At 38.6% G+C, this 24417-nt stretch overlaps 1 protein-coding gene across 6 annotated transcripts in view; it reads right to left on the bottom strand.

The window, feature by feature from the left end:
• Positions 1-11002: 11002 nt before the first annotated feature.
• Positions 11003-24417, bottom strand: part of LOC130921864 (plasma membrane calcium-transporting ATPase 1-like) — a 178157-nt gene continuing 164742 nt past the window's right edge. For 3 of the 6 annotated variants that reach the window (XM_057846200.1, XM_057846203.1, XM_057846201.1), the window contains one exon: positions 11003-19683. In XM_057846200.1, the coding sequence (XP_057702183.1) occupies positions 19456-19683 (228 nt within the window). In that variant the 3' untranslated portion in view covers positions 11003-19455. Of the gene's footprint in view, positions 19684-22242; positions 22445-24417 lie in introns of all 6 variants that reach the window. The other 3 variants (XM_057846202.1, XM_057846204.1, XM_057846205.1) reach the window with 2 other exon arrangements.

Raw genomic sequence — 24417 nt, 5'->3', positions numbered from 1 at the left:
AAGGTACAAATGTTTATATCTCAGTAAAAAAAATACACTATGGGTTAATTTGCACTGGTTGATTGCTTGTAACATAGCCCCAGAACAGTACATAATATGAATAATTTCAACAGTAGTCATATTTTTACGAATAGCATATTTATTTAGAAACATCACATCAGCAACAGGTGCATGCCGTGTGTCTGTCTTCCAGTACATTCGCACTCCAGCCATTTGTGTTAGGTTTTGTGTTGATTCCCTGCTAGTGTGTCCTTGTAATCGCCATTGTTTTCACCTGGTGTACCGCTCCTTGTGTATCCTCCAATCTGCGTCCACCTGTGTCACCCATCTGTTCCTCATTGTGTCATTACCCTTTGTCTGCGTGTGTATATAAGCTCCCAGTTTCTTTTCAGTCCTTGTTGCGTCATCGTCAATGTCTATGTCTGTGTCAAAGTCAAGACCTGTCCAAGCCTTCGTGTACCAGTCCCTCCGTTTAAGTAAGTTTTGGTTTGAACATTGCCTTTTTGATCCCCAGTCCTTTTGGTTGTACTTTGTGCTTTTGGTTAGTTGTTATTAAAACGTGTTTTGAGTTCACCGCCACCTGCCTTGCTGCTTTTTGTTTCCCTGCAATTGGGTCCACACCACCTGCCTTCCCGCGTTTCCCTGACAATTTGTACCAGGCCCATCTTCAGATAATGTACATGCCCATCACTTGTTTTATTTCTTCTTTGTTGGTGTTTAAGGATCTTCCATGTGTTTGAAGGCTATACTCATTTGTGTTTACTGTGTGTGACTCAATCATGTCTTCAGACACAAATTGTCAGAAGCATCTCAATGGTGTGTGGAGAGAATGAACATCTTTTGTGAGAGGTGGGCCAGAAATATCCAAATCAGGGCTGATGAAAACTTTTTTCTGTCAGCGATATCTGTCACGGGGCATGGCATGTTTGGCTGGTCGACGCTCAATGTCCTCATTGGCTGGGCAGTCAGTGGGTGGATGGTTTTCTTTGTCCACTTGTGCCAGAATGGATGTGCCAGAATTTTCTCCAGTTAAATGTGGAGAAGACAGAGGTGATCACTTTTGGGCCAAAAAAGGAAAGGTCAAAGATAAGCAGGCAACTTAGCTCAATGTCACTTACAGCAACAAATCAAGTCAGAAACCTTGGCGTAATTATTGACTCAGACCTAAAATTTGATAGCCATCCAAAGTCCGTCACTAAATCCGCTTATTACCACCTAAAAAAATATAACCAGAATTAAGGGGCTTCTAACTCAACAAGACATGGAAAAACTTATGCATGCATTCATTTTCAGCAGATTGGACTATTGCAACGGTATATTTATGGGTCTTGATAAAAAATCAGTCAGGAAGCTGTAGCTAGTACAGAATGCTGCAGCCAGAGTCCTCACAAATACAAGGAAGCTGGACCACATTACACCGGTTTTGAAATCGCTACACTGGCTTCCAGTGAGTCAAAGGATAGACTATAAAATACTACTGCTTGTCTACAAAACACTTAATGGCCTTGGACCAAAATACATGCTTGACTTGTTAGATTCCTATGAGACATCTAGACCCCTAAGGTCGTCTGGAACCGGTCTTCTGCATGTTCCAAGAACAAGAACCAAGCAGGGTGAGGCAGAATTTAGTTATTATGCTCCTCACCTCTGGAACAAGTTACCTGAACGTCTGAAGTATGCTCAAACTGTTAGCTCTTTTAAATCAGGGCTAAAACCGCTTTTGTTTAGCACTGCATATCCATAACTGTCTATATATTTCAATCTACTTGCTTTCTATTCCTCTTGTGCTTATCTCCATTGCTGATTTCAATTATTAGTAGTAGTAGTAGTTTTTGTTTTATTTTTATTTATTTATTTTTATTCTATTTGTTATCAAATGCGATTTTTATGTATAATTTTATTTCCGATTTTGATTGTCTTGGTTTTTACGTTGTATTGGTTTAAATGTGATTTTTATGATCTTCATGTGATGTAAAGCACTTGCCTTGTGTTGAATTGTGCTATATGAATAAATTTGCCTTGCCTTGCCTTCTTCATGGGTTTCGTCATCTGACTCTTCATGAGTTTCATCAAAGTCTATGTCCACATCACTCTCTTCATTTTGGACAGCATCTATGACCTCCTGCACAATGTAGAAGGTTTTTCTTCTTGCTGAAGACATTCTGAAATGACAAAAACTAAATGGAAATAACATTAGTACATGGGTGGGGGGCAAAGTAACCTATTTACACATCTCACTAGTCAAACAATACTGTCTGGCCAACTTATTGTGCTCTGATTATCAGGTGAGAATGTTCAAGAATGTGAAACCATCATCCCAAAAGGAAGGCATGTTGCATTTCTACAAAGATGATAATGTCTGCAATGGTAATGGCTTTCCGAACGTTGTCACCTTTTCTGGAACAATGCAACTGACACCCTTCAGCATCCCCCCAGATCTAACTGCTTTGGCGATGAATTGAGCCAACATACCAGGCACATAGAGTGCCTTGCAAAAGTATTCGGCCCCCTTGAATCTTGCAACCTTTCGCCACATTTCAGGCTTCAAACATAAAGATATGAAATTTAATTTTTTTGTCAAGAATCAACAACAAGTGGGGCACAATTGTGAAGTGGAACAACATTTATTGGATAATTTCAACTTTTTGAACAAATAAAAAACTGAAAAGTGGGGCGTGCAATATTATTCGGCCCCTTTACTTTCAGTGCAGCAAACTCACTCCAGAAGTTCAGTGAGGATCTCTGAATGATCCAATGTTGTCCTAAATGACCGATGATGATAAATAGAATCCACCTGTGTGTAATCAAGTCTCCGTATAAATGCACCTGCTCTGTGATAGTCTCAGGGTTCTGTTTAAAGTGCAGAGAGCATTATGAAAACCAAGGAACACACCAGGCAGGTCCGAGATATTGTTGTGGAGAAGTTTAAAGCCGGATTTGGATACAAAAAGATTTCCCAAGCTTTAAACATCTCAAGGAGCACTGTGCAAGCCATCATATTGAAATGGAAGGAGCATCAGACCACTGCAAATCTACCAAGACCCGGCCGTCCTTCCAAACTTTCTTCTCAAACAAGGAGAAAACTGATCAGAGATGCAGCCAAGAGGCCCATGATCACTCTGGATGAACTGCAGAGATCTACAGCTGAGGTGGGAGAGTCTGTCCATAGGACAACAATCAGTTGTACACTGCACAAATCTGGCCTTTATGGAAGAGTGGCAAGAAGAAAGCCATTTCTCAAAGATATCTCGTTTAAAGTTTGCCACAAGCCACCTGGGAGACACACCAAACATGTGGAAGAAGGTGCTCTGGTCAGATGAAAGCAAAATTGAACTTTTTGGCCACAATGCAAAACGATATGTTTGGCGTAAAAGCAACACAGCTCATCACCCTGAACACACCATCTCCACTGTCAAACATGGTGGTGGCAGCATCATGGTTTGGGCCTGCTTTTCTTCAGCAGGGACAGGGAAGATGGTTAAAATTGACGGGAAGATGGATGCAGCCAAATACAGGAACATTCTGGAAGAAAACCTGTTGGTATCTGCACAAGATGTCAGGCCGAGATGACGAGGTGGACTCAGTTGCAGAGTTTCGAGCAAAAAAACTTTTATTTTGAAAACACAGGTTCTTCCGCTGACATGCGGGGATGAGAAAAGTACAAACAGAAAGCGCTCCAACGGAGGAATGAGTCAGGATGACTGGAAACAAAAAAGCACTCCAAAAGGGAGGAAATTTAACAACATAAAACGCTCCAAAAAGAGGACAAAGTCAGGATTACTATGATCAAAATTTACTAACACAAAGCGCTCCAAATGGAGGATAAATATACAGGGTTACTATGAAAGCTATGACAAAGGCTGCTGTGACTTACTTGAGTAGAAAGACACTTCTGCACAGGACCAGGGAAACTAAGGCAATATATACACAGGCGGTAATGGGGAACAGGTGGAAACAATAGGTGATTAGGTGACCAGAGGAAGGGCAAGTGCGCAGACACGAGGAGGGTGAAGCCTTCAAAATAAAACAGGAAATGACATGACATGACACAAGACCTGAGACTGGGACGGAGATTTATCTTCCAACAGGACAATGATCCAAAACATAAAGCCAAATCTACAATGGAATGGTTCAAAAATAAACGTATCCAGGTGTTAAAATGGCCAAGTCAAAGTCCAGACCTGAATCCAATGGAGAATCTGTGGAAAGAGCTGAAGACTGCTGTTCACAAACACTCTCCATCCAACCTCACTGAGCTCGAGCTGTTTTGCAAGGAAGAATGGGCAAGAATGTCAGTCTCTCGATGTGCAAAACTGATAGAAACATACCCCAAGCGATTTGCAGCTGTCATTGGAGCAAAAGGTGGCGCTACAAAGTATTAACGCAAGGGGGCACGCCCCACTTTTCAGTTTTTTATTTGTTAAAAAAGTTGAAATTATCCAATAAATTTTGTTTCACTTCACGATTGTGTCCCACTTGTTGTTGATTCTTGACAAAAAATTAAAATGTTATATCTTTATGTCTGAAGCCTGAAATGTGGAGAAAGGTTGCAAGGTTCAAGGGGGCCGAATACTTTTGCAAGGCACTGTATATACAAACAGAATGAGAAACTGAACGATTGTAGGTGATTACAATTATAAGCAGTAGAAAGTGGTATGCTATTGCAATATATTTCGGTAATACAGCTTCTTGTAAAGTGGGTTCCAAATAGCACTGGTTTGGAAATTAAAAATATAAAGCCTATATAATACAGTACAGTATATCTGGAAAGTGTACTACATCTGTGTAATTTTAAAATACTGTATTGTGAAAAATAGAAGGTCCCTGTCAAAATGTCTACTTAGGCTACACTTAGCCAGGTAACTTGTAAACCTACACCATGGCCATTTTGACTACCCAAGGGCCACAGTTGTAAAATTACAACATATACACAAGGTGCTCCAATTTACATTTTATGAATGTATTTCACAATAGTTGCATATTTACAGTACATGGTCTAGTAAGTGTAATGATTACAAAAAACAAAACAAAAAATCAAGGCATTATATTTACTTAAATCTGATAAATCCAGTCCAAGGAACCAAAGTGTTGTTGCACAGCCAAAGTTCTGCAGATTCTGAAAGTCCTGGAAGTGTGGGCAGGGCTTATAAACAAATTTCCTATCCAGACCTAGCGTGAGACTGAACAGTAGGACCCAATGACTATATTAATGTAAAAAAAAAAAACAACAACAAAAACATTTCAACCCTTTTTTACAAAAAATAAAAATGTAATTCTACAACGCTGGCCTCTACAGGGTTAAAGAGGGGTGCAAGAGCAGAAACTCCCTTTTCAGTCTTGTCTGTGTTTTCCGCCATATATTTATTTTAAACTGGATGTTTAACCCTTTATTGCCAAATGTATCACATTTGATACACCTAAAATTTCATGAGCTTGAGACGAATTCAGAATTTTGACATTTCTTTTTGAAAAATAAAATGATCGCAGGTTCCATGACAAGAAAAAAAAACGGATTTAGCAAGGGTCATATATATTAGAGCGCTTATTACACATATTCATTTTGACTTTTCTTTTTACAAATTTGAAAAAAAAAAAGGTTAAATTAGGAGCTTATTTTTCAAATTTTGGGGTTATCTGATAATTGCATCATGTTGCAGGTATTTAAGGGTTAATGCTTTGATTTATCATGACTTGTTCATTCTAACTGTTGACCACATGAGGGCAGCAAAAAGCCATTTATCATCTATAGAGGTGGCAGCAGAGATGAATTTATATTTGCAATGAAACTATTGGAAAATATTTTTGGGAGGGCAATTTTTTTTTTGCATATGAATTTTTTCTTTGAATTTTTTTTTTTTAGTGAAGCACCATGTTGTTCCTCTCAAACTTATTTTTGCATTCACACACTTTTTGGGGGGATTGACGTGACATTTTCATTGAAAATATATATTTTGATTGAAGCAACTTTTTATGATTGAATGATAAAGACTCATATTAACCTTCATAGTTATTGAGAGTGAATGAAATGAAGAAAGCTTTGAAAATAACAGCCACTGGGGAATCTGATTTTTTAAATTTAAGATTTATATTTCATTTTGTAGGCATGCCTCATAAAAAAAGGTTGAGGGATAAAAAAATAAAAATAAAATTAGGAGCTTGATGAGGCTGCTAAAGGCTTCCCTCATCAGCTGGGTGAATAGCACAGTTGGTAAGAATAACACAGTTTGCAAGGATATTCAGGTATAAAATACAACAATTACAAACACAATTACAATGTTAACATTCTATCATAGACTTCATAATGGTATTGAAGGGTCGGATCGGTCATGCTCTGCGCCTCGCCTTCAAGTACGGGGCCGCCGACATCAAGAGGAGCTATTCACAAACACACGCACACAACGATCTAACGCCAGATTTCTGTTGAAAAGGTACGAAAGCTGTACCACTTACAAACAGGAAGGATTGTCTCAGGAGTGATTTGTTCGAGGATTCAAGGTAATTAATATATTTTTCGTACCATGCATGCATTTTGAAACGAAAAAAAATCAATGGGATAAATTAGCTGCTACTGCATTGGCATATTAGTTCGCAATATTTACATAAAATAAATGCTACCTGCACCTATTTTTGCTTTTAGCCAAGAATCGAGACTCTTTTACGTCTATATCTATAAAGAATTCAGGGATTTAAGCATTTATTCACAAGACTTTTCACCAGAAAAGCTCTGTTTACATCAGGCGGCCGCTAGCTACATTTACTAACAGACTAGCATTGTACTTCGACATATTTCGGTAAAATTAATGCTGACTGCACGGTTTTATTGCTTTTAACCCAGAATCGAGACTGTTTTACATCCATATCTATAAAGAATTCAGGGATTTAAGCATTTATTCACAAGACTTTTCACCGGAAAAGCTCTGTTTACATAAGGCAGCTGCTAGCTACATTTACTAAAAGACTAGCATTGTACGTCAACATATTTATGTAAGATAATTGCTTGGATTTTTTTTTTTTTTTTTTGCTTTTAACCAAGAATCGAGACTGTTTTACGCCGTTTTGCGATTTTTATGTATAATTTTTAGGGCTGTCAAAATTTTTGCGTTAACGGGCGGTAATTAATTTTTTAAATTAATCACGTTAAAATATTTGACGTAATTAACGCACATGTCCCGCTCAGACAGATTTAAATGACAGTAGAGTGAAATGCCCACTTGTTAATTGTGTTTTATGGAGTTTTGCCGCCCTCTGCTGGCGCTTGGGTGCAACTGATTTTATAGGCTTCAGCACCCATGAGCACTGTGTAAGTAATTATTGACATCAACAATGGCGGGCTACTAGTTTATTTTTTGATTGAAAATTTTACTAATTTTATTAAAACGAAAACATTAAGAGGGGTTTTAATATAAAATTTCTATAACTTGTACTAACATTTATCTTTTAAGAACTACAAGTCTTTCTATCCATGGATCGCTTTAATGCCATCTTGTTGATTTATTGTTATAATAAACAAATACAGTCCTTATGTACCGCATGTTGAATGTATATATCCATCTTGTCTCTTATCTTTCCATTCCAACAATTTATTTTACAGGATATATATATAATTTACAGAAAAATATGGCATATTTTATAGATGGTGCGATTAATTGCGATTAATTACAATTAATTAATTTTTAAACTGTAATTAACTCGATTAAAAATTTTAATCGTTTAACAGCCCTACTTTTTACATTAGTCGGCCGCTAGCTAAATTCACTAACAGACTAGCATTGTACTTCGACATATTTACGTAAAATAAATGCTAACTGCCAGATTTTTTTTTTTTTTGCATTTAACCCAGAATCGAGACTGTTTTATGCTCCATAACTATAAAGAATTGGGGGATTTAAGCATTTATTCACAAGAATTTTCACTGGAAAAGCTGTTTACATAAGGCGGCCGCTAGCTACATCCACTAACAGACTAGCATTGTACTTCAACATATTTACGTAAAATAAATGCTAACTGCAGGTTTTTTTGCTTTTAACCAAGAACTGAGACAACAATGCAGGCCCCCTATTTATCGGCCCCGTGCCCTGTCAATACATTATGAAGTTAATGGTTGTATAACATTTTATGTCATTACTTCATTAATTATTAGGTACTAGCGTTGTCAAATATGGATAATAAACTGCGCTGATGGTGGCTCAGTGACCATCTGATGTGGTTTGTTCTCAGAAGTTTTGATGTTGAGGTTGAAGGAAGAAAAAGAGGCAAAGACTGAGTCACAGCCAGAAGGTGTTGATGACAGTGTTGATTTCTATTCACCATTCCCCCCTCCCAATTCAAGTCTGTCAGAGTCACAGCCAATTATACTTTAAAGCTGGTTAAAATGGAAGTTACGTTGTTGTAAATACTTGTTCATGTGCCTCTTTCGATCTATGAGCACCTCCCCCTCCATCGGTCTCTGCACGACCCTGATTTTAGGACATTTACAAGTCTTTATCATTGTGATAAGTCCATAGTTTTGTGTGTGGGATCACAAAAGACAGCAAAAACTCCACGCTGCTATTTCAAATTCCCATGGCTTTATTTTCTGTATATAGATTTGTATATATATTTATAGATATTTATATATAATACATGGACGTGGATGAGACAAGTCAGTGGCTTGATTATCTTCTTTTTGTTCAAACAACATGACAACATCAGAGAATGAAAGAGCGAGCGCGAAAGAGAGCAAGGCATTCCACATGATCAGAGTACAACACGGCAAACAAAACCTGCGTGTGTGTGTGTGTGTTGACGTGAAAGTGTGTTAAAGTATTGTCATCGCACGGTGTTGCGCTAGTTAGCCAAAGAGTTTAGGCGAACGTGTTTTCAGTGTACAAGTGTAACTGTGTAATGTGTGAGGGGGCGGGGCATGGACGCGGGGGGGCGTGGTCGTGTTGCATAGTTTAAAGCAAACAGGAAGTGGTCAAACGCAGACAGGAAGTGATGAAACAGTCACGCGGGACAGCAACAGAAAGCGACGGACGACCAAATAGGCGAGTTCTTCGGAGGTTTCGGACGCCAAGAGGCTTTTTCGGGTTTGGAAATTTAGCCATGAACTTGAAATTGTTTTGGATTGTTATTTTGAGATTTAGGGGGTGTTTAAGGGTAGTTAAAGGGATAATTCCGATTTACGCGGAAATTCGGGTGACGTCGCAAGCGTAGGAACGGAACTCGTTCGTAACCCGGGGACTACTTGTATTCGAAAATACGTCAATCAGAAGGTCAAATACGTCCGAGGAGCGTCCAGGGGTTAGCACGCTAACGCTGACGAGACAAAATGATGGAAGTTGATTACAAATATTTGATTGTATTTAACGAGTGACAGTATTTAATCGGATGGAATTTTTAAGAGATGATTAAGTGAGGAACAACTGAACAATATTTTTGGATTTACAACATTTTTTGCACCATCTATCTTTGAAAAAATGGGAAAAAAAAAGAATCTGATTAGGACATGAAACAAAAATATAATATTCATTTATTTAATTCTTAAATTATTTAATTTAGTGTTTTTGTTGACAAAATGCAAATCCCCCCCAAAAAACAATTACCAAATTAAAAAAATTGCTTCTAAAAATACTAACCTAACAAATACATAACATTATTTAATTAAAAAATGACTAGGAAAACATTAAAAATATATAAATATTTATTATTAAATTCTGATTTAATTTAGTATTTTTGTTGACAAAATCCGGAGCCCTGCCCCAAAAAATTACAAAATAAAAGAAAATAATCACAAAAAATACTTCTAAAAACTAATTTGCATTGAATTTTGCACCATCAATAAAAAAAATTTAAAAAATCATCTGATTTGTAAATGAAACAAAAAAACATAACATTAATGAGTTAAAAATGACTAGGAAAACAAACAAAAAAGAATAATTTAAAATGCATTATTAATAATTTTTTATTTTTATTTATTTATTTTTTTAATGAAATACAAATTGTGCCACCACTCCAAATGCATTACATTTTTCTGGGAAAAAAAAAGATTTCTCAATGAAACAAAAACATAACAATAGTTAATTGAAAATGACTAGGAAAACCTATATAATACTGATTTAATATTAACTACTAAATTTATTATTAAATTTTAATTTTTGTTGCCAATATACAAATTTTGTCCCCCAAATTTTACAAAAAAATTTTTTTTTTTTTTTTTTTTTTAATCACAAATATTGCTTCTTAAAACAAAATCCAAAATTGCATCGCATTACTTTGGTGCAAAACCTTTTCAAATTTAAATTTTTTTTCAAGATTTCTAATGAACTATGTATTCATATTGAGTATGAAAAAATATATGAATAAAATGTCTATCGCCGTCAATGGCGGCCAAGTAATTCATTTAAATAATGATTGCAATAACGTGACAGAACATTTAAAACTAAAATATGCAATTTGTGGAGGAATTGTGATGGTAGCTTTGCATTCCAGGGTCACTTCCTGTTGATTTTGAGGCATTCCAGGCTCACTTCCTGAAGGTATCAGGTCACTTCCTGTTGATTTGGGGGCATTCCAGTGTCACTTCATTTCATTTCGGGGTCATTTCCTGCTCATATGGGGTCACTTCCTACTGATTTTGAGGCATTTCACGGTCACTTCCTGTAGATATCGGTTCATTTTTTGTTGATTCATGGGCATTTTAGGGTCACTTCCAGTTGACTTTGGGGTAGTACAGGGTCACTTACTGTTGGTATTGGGTCACTTCCTGTTGATTTGGAGGCATTTTTGGGTCACTTCCTGTAACTATCCGGCCACTTTCTTATTTTAGGGCATTTCAGGGTCATTTTCTGTTTATGTTGGGTCACTTTCTGTTGATTTGGGGGCTTTTCAGGGTCTCTTTCTGTTGATTTTGGCCCATTTTGTGTCCACTTTCTGTTGATATTGGGTCACTTCCTGTTGATTTTGGGGCGTTTTGGGTTCACTTCCTGTTCATATTGGGTCACTTCCTGATGATTTTGGGCTATTTTGGGGTCACTTCGTGTTTATTTTGGGCCATTTTTTATTGGGTCACTTCCTGTTGATATGGTCAGGTTTTGCGGTCACTTCCTGTTGATTTTGGGGCATTTTGGGTTCACTTTTTGTTCATATTGGGTCACGTCCTGTTGATTTGGGGGGCATTTCAGGATTACATCCTGTAGATATAGGGTAACTTCCTGTTGCTTTTTGGCCAGTTTGGGCTCACTTCCTGTTCATGTTGGGTCACTTCATGTTTATTTTGGGCTATTTTTATTTGGTCGCTTCCTGTTGATGTGGGGAATTTTGCAGTCACTTGTTGATTTTGAGGCATTTCGGGGTCACTACCTGTCGATTTTGGGCCCTTTTTGGTTCACTTCCTGTTCATATTTGGTCACTTCCTGTTGAGTTTGGGGCGTTTTAGGTCCACTTCCTGTTCATATTGGGTCACTTCCTGTTAATTTTGGGGCGTTTTGGGTTCACTTCCTGTTCATATTGGGTCACTTTCTGTTGATTCGGGGGCATTTCAGGGTCACTTCCTGTAGACATTGGGTAACTTCCTATTGATTGATGGGCATTTAAGGATTTTGAGGCATTTCCGGGTCATTTTTCTTATTCAAATTGGGTCACTTCCTGTAGATATTGGGTAACTTTCTATTGATTTTGGGGTATTTCATGTCACTTTCTCTTCATATCGGCCCACTTTCTGTCGATTTTGAGGCATTACAGGTTACTTCCTGTTCATATTGGGTCACTTTGTGTTGATTCTGAGGCATTTCAGGGTCACATGGTTTGGAAATCAATGGGAGTGAATGGAAGTTTTTGTGCCATTGAAATGAATGGCGAATATGGCAATTGGAAATCAATGGGAAATTTTTCCCATTAGAAATGAATGGGTGCGTTTTTGGCCGAACCGGATGTTTCTTCACAAAATCTACTGAACTTTTGCATCTCTGCATGTAAAGCTACCATCAACAAGTGCTCTAATCCTTTTGACTTCATTATCATACAATATGCAATTAACTGCAATTAATCAAAATGGCAAAACATATTTTCTCTCTCTCAAATTAATCCGGTAAATCGACGGAACATTTTCAGGCGTCTATCGCTTTATGGGCGGACGCGATCGGCGGAGCGTCAAACGATCGCGCAGAAGGGACGGACGGGTATGTCGGCGTTTGTCCGCTTGGATGAGGGAAACCAAAAAGTCAAAATTTGGGATGTTCCATTCCGTACTAAAAACATGCACAACACACGACATTGAACACTCAACACTTAGTTTGATCCAAATGCACTTGCTCTTTTTTTTGTCTTTTTTGTTTTTTCGTGGGCGGGAAGTAGTGACTCGGGGCGACACGGAACACGAGGCGACCAATCGCACCAGGTCGGACATATTGCTTTTTCAAACCACGGAAAATTGTGGATAGGTAATATTTATATGTCATGCATGCCACACATATGATTATGCCGCAGATTAAAAAAAATAACACCAACCATCACGCACCTAATTAGATCATCATCATTAGCATTGTTAGCATCGTTAGCACAGAAACAAGTTTTGTTTTTTTTGCCATCGACTGAGAAGGTATCTATATATTTACATCTAATATATATATATATGTATAGACACACATACTAGATATAAATATACGGATCATGTGACATAGAAAAGTTTTTTTTTTTTCGAGAAAGGCAGGTTTCTTCTCTGTGCCGGATGTCGAGAAATCATTCGCGTTCATGGAATTTGACAGTCTCGTCCGGATTTTTTTTTTTTTTTCTTAGGCAAGCAAGTCCAACACGATGGGTGGGCGGGACAGAAAAAACAAGCTTTCTGGACTTTGGCAGGTTATTTTTCCTTCTTTTAAAGCTATGCTGGGCGGTGATGATTACTATTGTGATTATTTACACGATACCGCGTGCAGGGGGCGCTGACATTCCCCGGAAAAACACACGGTAGTCCTCCCGGTTGTAAACCGGCCGCCGAAAGAGACGTCCCGCCGCGGGCGCCGACCGCTTTCGTGGCAGTCTCGGGTTCGGAAAGATGCGGTCGTCGTGGCGATGTTCGTGTTTGCCGACGCTCTTCGTGGTGGCAGTGTAGTAAAGTTCGATGTCGCCACGGCGATGCCGTGTGATGTTTCTGTCGGCGTGGTTTTGGGAGGATGCGGTCACCATGGCGATGCTCATTACCGTGGCGATACGGAGGCAATGTTTGGAGATAGGTGGTTACCATGGCAATGTCAAGACACCCGCAGAACGCTTTCGTCACCGGGGGCAAAGTTTGTGAAGATGCTGTCGCCGTGGCGACGCCCTTTTTGGAGTTGGCGATACTAAAGTTAGGAAATTGTTGAGGTGTCGCCGTGGTTACCGTGGATGCCTTGTCTCAAAGTTTGTGAAGTTGCTATCGCCATGGCGATGCCCTCATCTCAAAGTTTGCGGAGATGCTGCTGCCATCGTGGTGATGGATGCTGTCGCCACGTCATTTTTTTTTTAGGATGCTCTCGTTTCCTTGATGATGCTGTTTGATGAGTCTGTTGCCTCGGAGATGTTTGGATGCTGTCGCCATGGTAATGATCTATGGCGTAGCATTGATGCTGTCACCGTAGCAATGCTCTTGTTGGCGAGATGTTGTGACCACAGGTGATGCAGAGTTACCCGCCATGGCGATGCCGTGTGATGTTCTTGTCGCCATGGTGACGCTGTTTTGTTGTTGCCAAAGCGACGATGTTTTGGGAAGACGGGGTCATCGTGGCGATGCTTGTTACCTTGGCGATACTGAGGCAATGTTTGGAGATTGGTGGTTACCATGGCAATGTTAAGCAGGAAGCTTTTGTTACCGGGGGCAAAGTTTATGATGCTGTCGCCGTGGCAACGCCCTTTTTGACTGGGCGTGATTAGGGTTATGTTAGGAAATTGTTGAGGTGTCGCCGTGGTTACCATGGTCGAGATGCCTTGTCTTAAAGTTTGTGGTGTTGCTGTTGCCGTGGCGATGCCGGGATGCCGTGGTCTTGAAGTTCGCCGCATCGGTGTTTTTAGGATGCTCTCGTTTCCTAGACGATGCTGTTTGACGAGTCTGTTGCCTCAGAGATGTTTGGATGCTGTCGCCATGGTAATGATATATGGAGTACCAAAGATGTCGTCGCTGTTGCGCCGGCGAGATGTGGTTACCATGGGTGATGCCGAGTCGCCACGGTGATACCTTTTCAGGCAAAGTTCGTAGTTTGTTGAGATGCTGTCGCCATGACGATGATGTACAGAGAACCACAAATGCCGTTGCCTTGGTGACGCTCTTGTCGACTTGGCGATACTGCGGTAATGTTTGAAAATTTTGGAGATATCGCCAGTGTGGTTACCATGGCAATTCCAAGATGCCTTCGTCTCAAAGTTTGTGGCGATGCGGTTACCATGGGGATGATGTATTTAGATCCTTAAGATAGCCAAGGATGCTCGTTTCCTTGATAATGCTGTTTAATGTTTCGGTTGCCAGGGTGATGCTTGGATGCTGTCGCCATGGGGATGCTCTTGTTGGGTCGGGGAGCTAGTGTTGTTACTGTGGTGATGCTAGTTCCGCTTTCATCACAGAAGCAAAGTTTGTGAAGTTGCCACCACCGTGGCAACGCTTTTGCTGGCAATGTTTGGAGATTGGTGAGACACTGTTGCCATGATAAAGTCAAGAGGCCCTTGTCGCAAAGTTTGTGGGAATGATGTCGCCATGGCGATGTGTTTAGGACGCTCTGGAGTGCGTCAAGATGCTAGGCGATGTTGGGATATTCCGATGATGTCGTCACAGGGATGACGTACGAAGATCCGAGATGCTGTCACCACGGCGACATATACAGGACGTTCTCGTGTCCGTGCCGATGCGGTGACGCTTCTGTAATGTTCGGATGGAAAAAGGCTCTCCCGGTCGGCGCCCGAGGAGGGTCGGCAGCCCGTCGGAATGTCGGCATTCTGTCCGAGCGGGAAGTAAACAAGCCACTCGGGGGGCGCGCGTGCGGTCGACGTGGCTGCGACACGCACACGTGGCATCAACGTCAAAGAGAGTGCGAGGGGGCGGGGCAAACAAACATGGGCGGAGCGTCGCCGACGACTCGCGTATCCTCCGAAATATTAGAAAGTCGTGAATATAAAAATACACAAGAGTCGTTAAAAAAATGAGCAACACATGGATATGAAAAGGCATGCAAAGAGACACGCCCCCTATCGCCGGAACGCAGGAAGTGCGGGCAAAAAACTGGCAGGGAATGAGCGGCGATCTCTTCATGTAAACATCGGACAGGTCCTTGGAGACGCTGGCGGCAGTGACGACCAAGTTTTTTTTTTTCTTCTTTTGCTTATTATGGGCTGAAAGTCCAAAAGGAAAAAAAACAACACCTGGCTCCAGTGAATATGGCTCTGTATTACATAGAAAAAACAAAGCCTACCACCTCGGACACTGAAAAAGTCCTTCTTTCTTGAGTTTGTGTCCGTCGAATTTGACAAAGAAAAATAAAGACGCACCCAAAATGGCCGACAGGAAGGGTCCACTTCCTGTGTGATGGCCAGGAAAGTTTTTGCGGTCATTTTTGCTGCCAATGAATTCTAATTTTATTCTATGCTAACTACCACAGCACATACTCATCGACCATGACAGGAAGTGGACTTCCTGGCCAGATATTCATTCCAAAGTGAGCATGCGACGCAACGGTAGTGGGAAAAAAACATGCGTCCCCCCCTCCCCCGCTAACATTTTCCCCTCAAATTGCCCAAATTTTAGCGTAAACATTCTGTCTTTCCACATGCAAACAGCGGAAAAAAAAGACGCTAACAAGAAAAAAGGTTTTCTTAAAGGACTGTAGTAGTGTGACACAACAAACATTCACTAGAAGGTGAACATAAAAAAAAAAAAAAAATCCATTCTTTGTCATAGAAAAAACCCCAACAAAAACAGAACAAATAATCGTTAGCGGAAGCGTATGTACACGATCACCGCACTATTTTTTTCCCGACTGATTAAGTACAGTGTTACATTTTTTGTAGTCGCTTTTGTTATTTTTAGCCACATGCTGCTAACAACTCGCTAACGCTACTTACAAATTAAAAATATGAACAAAAATATGAACAAAAACAAACCACGGTGGGAATTCTGAGCGCTTGGACTTTATGTTATCGTTGTTTTTAGCCACATGCTAATAACACACTAATGCTATAAAGCGGTTTACTTGGAATTTTTGCTGCGAGGAAACAAAAAAAAAACTAGAATGGCGGGACTTTTGCCGCCAATGTGTTGGACTAGTGTTTTAGGCTGCATGCTGCTAACAATGCGCTAATGCTAAAAAAGCTGCTAATGAGAAAAAGCTGCTAAAAAGAAAGTGGCACAAAATGATTGTTAGACTTGTTGTTAGCACATGCTGACACTTAGCTAAAACTGAAAAAAACTTTGTAACGGTAAGAAAAAAGTGGCAGGAATTGTGGCAAGTGTGGTTACGCGGTCCTAACAAGGCTTGTTTTAGCCATACGTGGCTAACGACTCGAAAAAAAAAAAATCTTCCTGTATGTATGTATCCTGAATCTGCTTGAGTTCCTGTAGTTTTTAGCCACGTGCTAACAAACCCACAGATGCTAAAGACCGGCAAATGAGTTATTTCCATGTTAATAATTAGCCACATGCTAACAACTATTTTAGTCATGTGCTTACAACCTGCTGACATTAAAAACCTGCTGAGGTGGAATGTTTGGGTGGCAGGAATAAGCATTTTAATGATGTTAGCTACTTGCTAACATTTTTGGTTGCTAACAACTCACGTAATGCTATCAACCCGTTCACATAGACTAAAAAAAAATAAAGGAATGAGGGCGAGGGCATGGTTTGACGTTAGGCTACAGTTGCTAGCAAGAGAAAGGTTTTTTTAAATTTTTTTTTTACTTGTAGCCACGTGGCTTTCCACTTGCAAAAAAACCAAAAACAAAACAAAAGAAAAAAAAAATCAAACCAAAAACAATCACTCACGTAACGGTGTGTAATTTGCTAGACTCTTTGCAGTTTTTAGCTACATGCTAATAACCCGCTAACGTTAAAGACCGATTTACGTGTACCAAAAAGAACTAATGAGTGTTAGACTTGTAAGCCATATGCTGACTATTTTTAGCCATGTGCGTCCAACCCGCTAATATTTTAAAAAAAAAGAATATTTGAATGGCATTTTTACCTTGTTATTGTTAGCCACGTGCTAACAACCTGTTATTTTGGGTTGCTAACAACATTTTCACATTGAATTCTTGCTGGGATTGATGTTTTGACTTTGTTAGGCTAAAGCTGCAAACAAGACTTTTATGCCATTTTTAGCCATATGCTAACAACCCGCTAAAGTTAAAGACCGATTTACATGTACAAAAAAAAAAAAAATTAATGAGTTGTTGACTTGTGAGCAACATGCTGACAATTATTTTTAGCCATGTGCTTCCAACCCGCTAACATTAAAAACAGAATTTTTGAATGGCATTTTTACCTTGTAACTGTTAGCCACGTGCTAACAACATGTTCACATTGAATTCTTGCTTTGATGGTTTGACTTTGTTATGCTAAAGCTGCTAGCATGACAAGGATTTAGTTGTTTGTAGCCACGTGGCACGCAACTTCCTCACACATTTGTGGAATGGCGCGGAATTTGCTCGACTTTTTGCTGTTTTTAGCCATATGCTAACATCCCGCTAATGATAAAGACTGATTTCCATACACAAAAAAAGTAATGAGTATTTGAATTGTTAGCCGCAAGCTGACAACTATTTTTAGCCATGTGCGTCCAACCCGCTAAGATTAAAAACAGAATTTTTGAATGGCATTGTTGCATTGCTGTTGTTAGCCACGTGCTAAGAATAAGTTATTTTGGGTTACTAACATTTTCACATTGAATTCTTACTGGGATTCATGGTTTGACTTTGTTAGGCTAAAGCTGCTAGCATGACAAGGATTTCATATTTGTAGCTACGTGGCTCGCAACTTCCTCACACATTTGTGGAATGGCGCGGAATTTGCTCGACTTTTTGCCGTTTTTAGATATATGCTAAAATGCCGCTATTGTTAGAGACAGATTTCCATATACAAATTAAAAAAAAAAAAAAAAATAGTGCTTGACTTATTAGCCACATGCAGACAACTATTTTTAGCCATGTGCTTCCAACCCGCTAACATTAAAAAGTGAATTTTTGGATGCCATTTTTAACTTGTTTTTGCTAGCCACGTGCTAACAACATGTTCACGTTGAATTCTTGCTTTGATGTTTTGACTTTGTTAGGCTAAAGCTGCTAGCATGACAAGGATTTAGTTGTTTGTAGCCACGTGGCTCGCAAATTCCTCACACATTTGTCAAATATCGTGTAATTTGCATGACATTTTGCTGTTTTTAGCCACATGCTAACAACCCGCAACATGAAAGACAGATTTCCAAGTTAATAAAAAGTCAGGGAAGTGTATTTGACTTAAAATTATTTTTCATCATGTGCTTCCAACCGGCTAACATTATGAACTGAATTTTTGGATGGTATTTTTGACTTGCTGTTGTGAGCCAAGTGCTAACAATTAGTTATTCTGGGTTGCGAACAACCTACAACATGTTCATATTGAATTCTTGCTGGGATTCACGGTTTGACTTTGTTAGATTACAGTGGCTAGCAAGACTTTTTGCTGTTTTTACCCATATGCTAACCACCCGCTAACGTTAAAGACGGCGTTCCACTTTTAGAAAAGTCAGTAATGAGTATTTTACTTGCTAGCAACTATTTTTAGCCAGGTGCGTCCAACCCGCTAACATTAAAAACTGAATTTTTGGATGGCATTTTTGTCTTGTTGTTGTTAGTCACGTGTTGTTATTTTGCGTTGCTAACAACCTACAACATGTTCACATTGAATTCTTGCTAGGATTCATGGTTTGACTAAAGAGGTTAGCAAGACTTTTTGTCGTTTTTAGCCATATGCTAACAACCTATTAACGTTAAAGACCTATTTTCACATTAAGAAAAGTAAATAATGCGTATTTGACTTGCTAGCTACTATTTTTATCCATGTGCCTCCAACCCGCTAACTTTGAAAACAGACTTTTTGGATGGTATTTTTGACTTACTGTTGTTAGCTATGTGCTAACAACTTGTAATATACAACCTGTTCACATTGAATTTTTGCTCCGACTCAAAAACAACTGAAATGAGGTCGGCACAACGGATTCGACATTGTTGTTAGCCACGAACTGCTAATAACAACACGCTAACAGTAGAGGTCCAGCATGCATTTGGTGTCATGATGGTCTGACTTGTAGCCGCATGCTAACACCCCGTTAATGTTGAACTCATTCATTCCCCGTTAGCCACATGCTTTTAACAAGCGGCTGAAGCTGCTCACGACAGATTTCTGAGTGTTCGAGTGAGGAGAAAAAAGAAAAAAAAAAAGCACAAGATGGTGGTAGAGCGCGGCGATGGCGGCGAGGAGGAAGCTTAAGCGTGAGACGCGGCCGCGTCTCCTAGTGGGTTGGACGAGGGCGAGGAAGTTCCCGGGAGCGTCTGGATCTCGTCTCCCGACTCCTCGATGGTCGGGATTCGAGCTTCCTCCTCGGAGAGCGGGACAAACTCGGGATGGGCCATGAAGCTGTGAATGGAGCTGCGCGACTCCGGACTCTGAAGACCTTCGTACAACGAGCTCCGGAACGCGTTCACCACTTTAATCTGGGGAGAAGATGGAAACAGGTTGGCAAAGGGCGGGTGGGGAAAATGGCAGCCGCACAACTGAAACGGTGGAAAATCCAACCAAAACAAAGGAAATAAAGACTTTTTGGGACCTTTAAACAAGTGGATGAACGTGTTTAATTCAATGTTTGCCGCCGACGGCAATAGACGTCCAATCTATTTGAACCGGTAGGGTCTGGCAGCAAATGGATTGGACGTCTATCGCCGTCAATAGCGCTGAAACATGATCATTCACTGTCATTACCCTTTCAAGGACAGGGACATTACTAGAGTGGATTTAACCCTTTTAGGACTTTTTTGGGTCATTTAGAAAAATCAACCATTAGCAATTATTGTTATGTATGTTGTTGAAATTATTAATCATCATTGTATTTTTTAAATATATTTTTTATATTTGTAAATACATTTATATAATATTTAGGGCTGGGCAATGGTAAGTACTTTTAATAGTGGTTAATCGTTTGATTAATTATTATTCTTAATAATTGTAATTATTTTTGTTAATCTTATTTTTGGTCATTTAAAAATAAACATTAACAATTATTTTTATATTTTTATTTTTTATTCTTTAAAAAAATGAAAATAAAAAAAATAAAGCAATTATCATTAGATTATTCAATTTAAATTACAAATCATTTTTGAATGGTTTATATTAATAATATTTGATTCTTTATTAACATTTTTTTTAATTAGGGTTTGGCAATGGATAATTTTAATTGTAAAAGATACATTGTGCTTACTTTATATTATTTTGTTATTTATATATTTATATACTTTATATTATTTTGTTATTGTTGTTATTTATTAATAATTTTTGTATTTTATTTTGGCAATCGTAACTGATTTTAACTGTGATTAATCGTTCGAGATCAATTGTGATTATTTTTGTTAATATTATTTTTGGTCATTTAAAAAAATAAACATGATCAATTATTATATTATTTTGTTGAAATTATTCAACTATGTTTGATTTTTTATCTTTTTTTTTTTTTATTAGAAATGTATAAATCAATTAGGACTCGGCAATGGTAATTATAATCGCGATTAATTGTTATTATATTTTATTATTATCATTTTTGGTCTTTTTAAAAAATAATTAGAATTAGATTATTTAGTCCAAATAATTTTTCAGTATTTTTTATTTTTTTATTTTATTACTATTATTATTCTTTATTCATTTATTTTTTTTTATTCACGTTTATAAATTAATTAGGGCTCGGCAATGGTCATTTTATTTAGTTCAATTTGTGCTTATTTTAGATTATTTTTGGTCATTAAAAAAAATAAACATTAGAAATGATAATATTATCTTTGTTCAAAATAATGTAATTTTATTTATTTTCTTATTTTTTTATAAATTATAAATAGATTTAAAATTAGAGCTGGGCAATGCTAAATAATTTTAACACTGATTAATCCTAAGAGAATTATTATTATTATTTTATAATAACATTTTTGGTCATTAAATATTTGAATTTATTTTTGTGTTACTTGAAAAAATTAATAATGATGGTAGTTTTTGTTATTTTTATATAAATACATTTGTTCATAATTTAAAAATGAAAAAATAAATTAAAATGAAGGAAAAATACACTCTAGTTTTGTCAGAAGGTAATCTGTAAAGGTTTTTTAATTCATTGACGGCAAAGTAACGTCCAATTCATTTAAACCGTGAGGACTAACCGCGAATTGCCATGTTTTAAAATGGTGTAAAAATTGCGCTTTTGATGAATTTAAACCAAATAAAAAAAGCTGTGTTTTTATGTAATAATTATGAAGCTATTTTGAAAAATTTGATTTTTAATGTGATTTATAATGTTATATTTTTCAAGCCATACCATGGCTACTTACTTTCTGAAAATGAATTTCAAAATACTTGCATAAAATCTAGATTAAATGTGATTAATAATAAAATAACTCATTTTAAATATTTTAAATAACTTTTTCTACATATTAACATCAAAATTTCTCAGAAAAATATGATTTAATAGCTGTGCCATTATAAAAAACATTTTCGAACATTTCCGTCGTGCTGCAGCAGTGTCCAAAATGTGACAAAACAACAAAAAAGGGGTGCAAGTGCAAACTGAAGCCAAACACAAGCTTGTTTTCACACAATTTGGTTTCCTTCATCCTCCGAACAACACACAAAAAACACAAGGCAAACCAAACGACAAATAAAGGAACGATAGCGTCGCGGGATGATGATGTCACACGATGAAGGCCGAAGAGAGCACATGCAAACACGTGACCAACCAGCGGACCGTCTGCACATTTTTTGTACATTTCCTAGTAATTTCACATTTTCTTTTTAAAGCGAATTATTTTTGTAAAAAGTTTGACGGCGTTCATTACATAACATCCGCTTGTAGATGTCACGGACTTGTTTTTGACCCTGCGGATTCTTTCCAATCGCTGATTTCTTTTCGCGCGTGTTGTCATGACAACCTAGCGTGACGTGCAGACGACCCGCCGTCGGCGCTCGTAAAAGAGAAGAAAAGAACGAGTCCGGCCAGGCTTTAGCGTTAGCCGACTCACTGCCTGCGGCGGAGGAAGAAGAAGCGGCGGGGGCGGCCGAGTTGCCCAGAGAGGAGGAGGCGCTCAGGCCTAAGTGAGTGGGACTAGAGAGCGTTTTGCCGGCGCCGCCCGCGTCGTTGTGCTGGCTGACCACCGAGGGCTGCCGGCGGAGGGCGCCGGGCACCGCCGCCTGGCCCGTCTGGAAGGTGTACACCACATCCATCTGAAGCGGGGGAAGGAAGGACGCGAGGGACGCCGGAGGTTAGACAAAGCTGGAAACAGAAAGTTAGACAGCGCAGACACAAGCCAGAGAAAATAGATATTCAGGTGGAAGTTAGCGGATGAAGTCTGGTTTACGTGAGAAAAGGACGGCGTCGGCGTTTCAATATTCTAAAATTCAGCCCCCGAAGCCAGACTGGCGTAGGAACAAGAAATTTGGTAGATATGTCTGTCAAGGGTGGACCCCAAAAAAAGTCTCAAGAGGCCAAACCCAAAACTAAACAGGAAGGCTGTCATTTTAGTTTGAAGAGGTCATTTTAGCAAAAGTAATATTGAAAGATTTCTAGTAAAACTGTATGAAAAAAATTCAGCCCCCAAAGCCAGATGTATGTAGGAACATGAAATTTGGTAGATATGTCTATCATGGGTAGACCCACAAAAAAGTCTCAAGAGGCCACGCCCAAAACAAAACAGGAAGTTGGTCTTTATAGTTTGAATACGTCTTTTTAAGAAAAGCAATCCTGAAAATTGTCACGTATAATTCTGATAAAACAATTCAGCCCCCAAAGCCAGTTTGATGTAGGCACATTAAATTTGGTAGATATATCAGTCATGGGTAGACCTACCAAAAAGTCTCAAGAGGCAACGGCAAAAAACAAACAGGAAGCTGGTCATTTTAGTTCGAAAGGGGTTATTTTAGCAAAAGCAATCTTAAAATCTTTCTCGTATAACTATGGGGAAAAAAATCAGCCCCCGTAGCCAGGAATATGCAGCAACATGAAATTTGGTAGGCTTTTCTAAAATGAGTAGAGCCACAAAAAAGTCTCAAGCGATCATAGCCTAAATAAAACAGGAAGTCTCTCATTTTAGTTTGAAGAGGTCATTTTAGCAAAAGCAATACTGAAAAAATTCTAGTATAACTGTAAGAAGCCAGAGCCATTTGTATGGAGCAACAAGAAATTTGGTTGATATGTCCGTTAAGGGTAGACCCAGAAAAAAGCCTCAAGAGGCCACACCCAAAGCGAAACAGGAAGTGTAATTTTAGTTTGAAGGGGTTATTTTAGCAAAAGTAATATTGAAAAATTTAAAGTAAAACTGTATGGAAAAAAAACCAGCCCCCAAAGCCAGATGTATGTAGGAATGTGAAATTTGGCAGATATGTCCGTCAAGGGTAGACCCACAAAAATGTCTCAAGGGGCCATGCCCAAAAAGAAAAAGGAAGCTGGTCATTTTAGTTTGAAGGGGTTCTTTTAGCAAAAGCAATACTGGAAAATTTCTAGTATAACTGTATGAAAAAATTCAGCCCCCAAAGCCAGTTGTACGTAGGAACGTGATATTTGGTGGATATGGCCGTCATGGGTAGACTCACAAAAAAGTCTCAAGACACCATGCCCAAAAAAAAAACAAACAGAAAGTCAGTCATTTTAGTTTGAAGAGGTCATTTTACCAAAAGCAATACTGAAAAATTTATAGTATACCTGTATGATAAAAATTCAGCCCCCAAAGCCAGTTGTATGTAGCAACGTGAAATTTGGTAGATATTTCCGTCATGGGTAGACCCACAAAAAAGGTCTCAAGAGGCCACACCCAAAACAAAACAGGAAGTCGGTCTTTATAGTTTGAATACGTCTTTTTAACAAAAGCAAACCTGAAAATTGTCACGTATAATTCTGTTAAAACAATTCAGCCCCCAAAGCCAGTTGGATGTAGGCACGTTAAATTTGGTAGATATGTCCGTCATGGGTAGACCCACCAAAAAGTCTCAAGAGGCCACGCGCAAAAAGAAACAGGAGGCTGGTCATTTTAGTTTGAAGGGGTTATTTTAGCAAAAGCAATCTTGAAAACTTACTAGTATAACTATGAAAAAAAAATCAGCCCCCAAAGCCAGTTTGACGTAGGAACATGAAATTTGGTGGGCTTTTCTATCATGACTAGAGCCACAAAAAACTCTCAAGAAGACATAGCCTAAAATCATCA

Source organism: Corythoichthys intestinalis, chromosome 9 (assembly GCF_030265065.1).
Source record: "Corythoichthys intestinalis isolate RoL2023-P3 chromosome 9, ASM3026506v1, whole genome shotgun sequence".
Taxonomy (NCBI): domain Eukaryota; kingdom Metazoa; phylum Chordata; class Actinopteri; order Syngnathiformes; family Syngnathidae; genus Corythoichthys; species Corythoichthys intestinalis.
This window is presented reverse-complemented; position numbering and strand designations above follow the sequence as displayed.